The following is a 6,000-nucleotide window of genomic DNA, read 5'->3' as shown; positions in this document are numbered from 1 at the left end:
ATAAAAGGAACAATGTAAAAAAAAAAAAAATATGAAACAACATATTTTCTCAACATTTGCCTTAGATTTAATAATAATAGAAAAATATGCCTGCACAAGCCTTACATTTAATATTCAATTTTACAACACTGAGACACAGGACATATCGTAGCATTTATTTTATTTCAGCATGAAAATAAAATTATCAAATAACTTGATTGATCATTAGGATAATGGACTATGGTCAAATTTCTATACAAATATATAGTTTTGAAATCAAATTGCAATATTTTATTTCCATGTTTTTGGCACCTTTTCACAAACAAAGAAGTATTGCAAGATACTTTCAAATTACTAGAAAACAAAGTGTAATGATTTAAGCAGACATTTTAGAAGTAGACATTTATTCTGTATAAAAAATATACAAAAGTCTGAATTCAAACCTACTCCTTCCATATTTTGAGGGGGTGACTCAACCCATGACAGGATAGAATTATTTAATCCTTTCATTATTTGTAAAAAGGCACAGTTAAATGAACAAAAAATATTTAGTGGTAAAAATTTCTTAAAACTGGGGGGGGGAAAAAAAAAGTTTCAATCAATTTTACCCTTAACTTAAATCCAACTGGAAGGAGTGTGTATATTCAAATGGAAATAAATAATATGTACACATTTTTAAAAGTTGAAAATTCAGTGAAAAAAGGACTTAACATTTTGATAATTTGACCCAAATAAACAGTTTAATTTTAATAAGCTTATGGTAATTATGTACAAAAAAAAAATCAAATTTGTTTTTAAAGAACTTTTTATATGATGTATTGTTAGTAATAATATTCATTTTGGAAGATTTAAACTCAACTGAGGAGATATGGGAGTTTCTGATGTGTCCTTTAAAAAACAAACTATCTTGAAATTTTAAATAAAATATTTTGCATGTTTATATTAGGATAGCTTTAAAGCATAATTTTGAAAATGTCTTCAATAGAGAATAAAAAAAAAATCTAATTCCTGTTCTTCAATTAAATCACATTTCTTCTGGATTTTTAATAATGTATTATGAAATATAACATAGTAACCAGGAAGTTAATCATACACAGAGGAGCATTTATGTTTAAATAAACCTTGATGACATCATCTACTTTAGAATAATGGCTAGGTTTTAGGGCATGACAACTGGATTATTTAATATTGAAACAATACCTATGGAAACAATTCATTGAACATAACGAGTGTGTATGTATGTGTGTGTGTTGTATTAAAGAGACTGCAATAGATCTGATTGGATTTAAATTTGGGTTAGATGATTCCATAGTCTGTGCTGGTATCAATTGTCCAACTCATGCTCCCTCAGTTTTATAATAAAAGCTCTTCATAATCATACATATATATGATTGATTCCTTGATACAATATTTACACCATGGAAAAAAAAATCTAATTTTATTTAATCAAGTTATTTGAAACTTAAAACTAAAAGAATTGTTTTTCATCTATAAGAATAGTTGAGTAAATAAACATTTTATATTTCTTATAAAAACCGAAACACGATTTTTTTTTAAAAGAAAAAAATGCAAGTAAATTTAAAAAATGAAAAAATATTTTCTATAATGTCAAACTATCTACATTTGTAAAAATGATTACTCAACATTTTTAGTGGACTAATCATAACATTAAATTGCAGAGTTAAAAATGAAATATGATAATCAACAAATATCATTCAACAAATGTTAAAATTCACTTTTAAAAATATACTTCATTTGAATAGCAAATTAACAAGGGTCAAATTACAATAAGTTTATACACATAAGTTTATATCAACTCTGAAAGCAAGTCTTCACAAATTGACAGCATTTCAGCATTATAATCTTACAAGTTAAAAACTCCCAAGAAATCCTATGGACTGGATTTTTCGGAATCATACAAAGTGAATACAACTCCTCCAAGACAAATGTGGCTCAACAGCACATAACAAATCGTTACTTTTCATCTTTTAAGTTAATTCAAGTTTTAGAAAGCAGAGATTTCTTTCTTAAATTTATCAACATAGAAAAAAAGAATCTGATTATGAGACTTTATCACTGATACAATTACAAAAATCAGCATCAGATTTAATGAAAATCAGATTTAATGAGGTTATGGTGTGATAAATAAAGGAACATAAATTAATCAGCATACATACCTTAGTTTTTAGCGATCACTTATAATGTTGAGTCAAGAGCCAACTCATATAAGTTTGGAAAATTCTAGCAAAATAAATCTATTTGCATCTGTAAAAAATGTTGACAATTTTTTAAAACCATTTCACAAGATACCAGTTATTAAGATAGATGTTATGAAACTAGCAATGATAGGTACTAGTGCAAGATGAAGAAGACGGTTAGATCTTCTAATTAGGAAACACGAAAACTTCAAATGAAAACATCAATTCTTCTTTTAAGAGCAGTCTAAAATAGAAAAACAAACTCATTTAGTTTTTTTTTTTTTTTTTCAAATTTATTTGATCATAAAAATGCTTTTCATCTCTGGCTGTTTATCAAAAGTTTTAAACTTTAGTATAACTTGCCACACAACTAGAACATACAAAATATTTCCTTGAATAAAAAAAAAATTCTAACCTACAAACGAAAGACATTATGCTAAAAATTGTTTTTTCAATGAAAAAAAATAAATAAATAAAAATGGAAAAGAAAAGACAAAAGAAATCAAATAGAAATGATAATTCAGCCTTTATGAAAAGCAGTGAATTGTCACACTGCAAAGGGAAATAATTCCCAACATACCAGTTTAACTGGGGAGTCGAATCTAATGAGTTCAAATAAAAAGATAAAAGAAATTAGACAGGAAAACTGAACAAATCCACAAAGACATCAAACTTTCATTGCAACCAGTGCTCTAGTTTGAGGATTTTACACAACAAATAGGGTGGTTGGGACAAAAATTATAAAATGTAAATAAACAGCATGTTAAAAGGGATGCAGGATGTTTTAAATAAATAACTTCTTTTTTTTTTTTTTTTTAACTTGATTTCGTATAGCTCTGCACAGACTCTTGGTTTGATGCACTGAATCTTCCACAAAAATGAAGATCAAAGTAGAAACATGAGGACAGAAACATGAAAAGACTTCTTTGAGAAGGAGAACGTAAAATTTTATTGAGATTCTAATTAAATTTCATTCAACTATTTAACATTTCTCCAATAATTTTTTTATTTATATTCATATATTCATTTAATGTTTTGTTTCAGATTCCATTAAATGTCGAATGTGGTTCATTTGTAGCGTTGATAGACCTTTTACTGATGCAGCCAATAACAGGTTTGGAAGGGAAACATTTTTGTGTATTTAAAATAAAAATGAGGCAAAAGAAGCCATTTCATTTGGTAAACCTCTTTTCCTACCCACAAAAAAAATTTTTTTTTAATTTTGAGGGAAAATAATTAGGAATGTATTCAGATTATAAAATATTGAAAGTTTTCAATTCAAATACAAATAATACATTTGTAAATTTCAAAACATTGTTTCAAGATAAAATTCTTTGAAACAAGCTTTAAATTAATTTTAGTAGATGTTATTGTAAACAATGTTGACAAAAATTCACATGAATAATGAAAGAAATATTTAAAAATTTATCAGTAAATAAAAACAAAGGGGACAGTTTTGTAAAAACATGGGAGAGGAGAAGAGAGATTTTGTTGCAGCATTTGATATTTGCAACAATTTTCCAGCTGATCTGATCACGAGGCTCTTTTGCATCAACCTGGCTTTAATTAGTCAGATTATTTAAGGAAAGAAAATGTTTCCATCTCATCACGAGAAAAAAAAATGCCATGAATATTTTAGAAGATACATTAAAACATATATCAACATGTTTGTGCATGCTTGGTTGTATATATGCATATGCGTGCATGTCTGTGTTCTTGTGGAGGGAAATTGCTAAAATCCTGCCCAAGTAGAAAAAGTTGCAGGTTATTCCTTTTTCTTCATTGTTAAATCAATCCATGGTCTTGCCTTTTGCAGCATGGGCGCACATGTGTGTGATGTGCCTGGTGGGCAATTGTTTGGCTGCTGGTTACAAATTGCAAATTCTTTCTGACATTTCCTTCTGTAAATAAAGAAAAAACAAAATAGACAACTTTTTAAAAATCTATTTAAATTTAAATGAAACTATTTAAACAAATCAATCAAATGAGGATGAAAAAGATTTGACTATTATTTTAACTCCAACTCATTTATGATTATTATTCAAAATATGCTTGCAAATGCAATGCGTACAAATCCGTAACTTACCCTATTTGAACTTTCAGGATTCTTTTTTGCCAGCATTGTTACTGCCAACCCCACTTACTGATAAATTATGTGCTCACAGAAGGAGCCATGTGAAGATTGCCAACACCCTCTGATAAAAATGGTGCTATGGATTGGAGAGGACTAACAACACAGCAAACCATGTTGCTAGTCATCATCAGTATCCATTTATTTACCACCACCTCCTCTCTTTCTAAATATCAAATATGTTGATCATAGCTTTGTGTTTTTTTGTTGAAATGTTAACATTATATTATTGTAGGTATGAAGCACAAATTAAATTTATTTATCAAAACCAGTAAAAATTATCATCTAAGATTTCAATAAAGTAAAAATTGATAATTCTAATTTCCAAACCTTATATATTGAAGTTAATGGAGAAGAGATATTACTAGAAATTAATGAAAATTCCAGAATATGATTGCCATTTTGGAAAAGTAATACATACAATTTATTAGGATGACAAATTAAAATCATGGAAGTCAATGAATTAAGATGTTACCAGTACTAAAATATTGGTTTTATAAAGAAATTGAAGCTATCAAATAATATTTTGATGACCAAGTACTTTTAAGATTAAAAAAATAAATTTAAAAAAAAAAAAAAGACGAACAAAAAAAAAAAGAAAAAAAAACGAATGTTAAAAAATAATTTAGTACAATCAAAACAAGAAAATCTAATGACATACCAAGGGTTGAAGCTCCTTCTTATCTATTAAGTTATGTTCTGTTACAAAATAGTAAAAATGTTTGTAACATGTATTCCCATGTGCTTCCTGGAAAAGATGAAATCAGATATTTTTAGTACAATCATAATATGTAATCAAAATAAAATTAAATTAAAACTACTTCAATAGTAACACACTATGTTCTATATGTGTACATAATGAAAAAGGTTCCTATAAACATATATTTATAAATGTTTAGTTTCAAAGCTACAGACTATTGAAACAGATATTAATCAACATTCTTCCTTCTTCCCAAAGATGCTGTCTGTCTAGACCGCCATCCTCCTTATTGATTAGTAAATGCTTCTCATTGGTTCATTGATTTTGACCGACTGACATATACATCATTCAGAAAAAAGCAGATATGCATTTCAGTTATGGTTTGGTTGGTGGTAATACTGCAGTTCATTGTCAATATATTTAGTGTTAGTTTACGGACAGTTGATGAGTGGGAGTGAGTTTTGCAACAGTTGACAACAGTTTACAGATAGTTTAAGAGGGAGAGATAAGCTGATGTCAACCAACAAAAAAGAAGCCTCGATAAACAACCAGAATGTACATGCTAGCATTTAGAAGGTCATTTACGGCAAGGGTGTCATACACAGGGTACAAAGGTATCTACAGAATTTATCGGGGTCATGTTTTCTCTAGCAAGTTCTCTTTCTTTGTTTTTTTATGCTTGTAACCAGTGCTCACCTCAATAGTCACCACTGTGAGAGAGATAATGACATGGCCAGAACAAGATTGGTGAAAAATTGTATTGTGGCAATAAAAAAGTTAAAATGACTGATGAGGATTAGTGTAATGTTTGAAAGTCACTGAAGGTGTATATATTGCTCACAGTATAAGGAAATGCTTTTTTTTTTAAAGCTGCAGGATAAATAATAAGCACTCATAAGTTAATGGTAATAATATTTTGAGCAAATGTATTTGCAGGAAAATGATTCAAATGTATCTAAACTATATTTCTTATTTTGTTACATTTCAATTAA

The 6,000-nt window shown here is 28.0% G+C and overlaps 1 protein-coding gene across 1 annotated transcript in view; it reads right to left on the bottom strand.

Annotated features, from left to right (window-relative positions):
* Window positions 1-2,684: 2,684 nt before the first annotated feature.
* LOC145276901 (MOB kinase activator 3B-like) overlaps window positions 2,685-6,000 on the bottom strand; it is a 71,312-nt gene continuing 67,996 nt past the window's right edge. The window contains exons 7-8 of the mRNA XM_080128347.1: window positions 4,970-5,056; window positions 2,685-4,078 (exon numbers count right to left, since the gene is read on the bottom strand). Of these exons, the coding sequence (XP_079984473.1) occupies window positions 4,046-4,078; window positions 4,970-5,056 (120 nt within the window). The 3' untranslated portion in view covers window positions 2,685-4,045. The remainder of the gene's footprint in view (window positions 4,079-4,969; window positions 5,057-6,000) is intronic.

The sequence above is a fragment of the Euprymna scolopes genome, chromosome 5 (assembly GCF_053919585.1).
Source record: "Euprymna scolopes isolate OS-2025 chromosome 5, ASM5391958v1, whole genome shotgun sequence".
Taxonomy (NCBI): Eukaryota; Metazoa; Mollusca; class Cephalopoda; order Sepiida; family Sepiolidae; genus Euprymna; species Euprymna scolopes.
The sequence above is the reverse complement of the archived record's forward strand: the minus strand, read 5'-3'. Positions and strand labels throughout refer to the sequence as shown.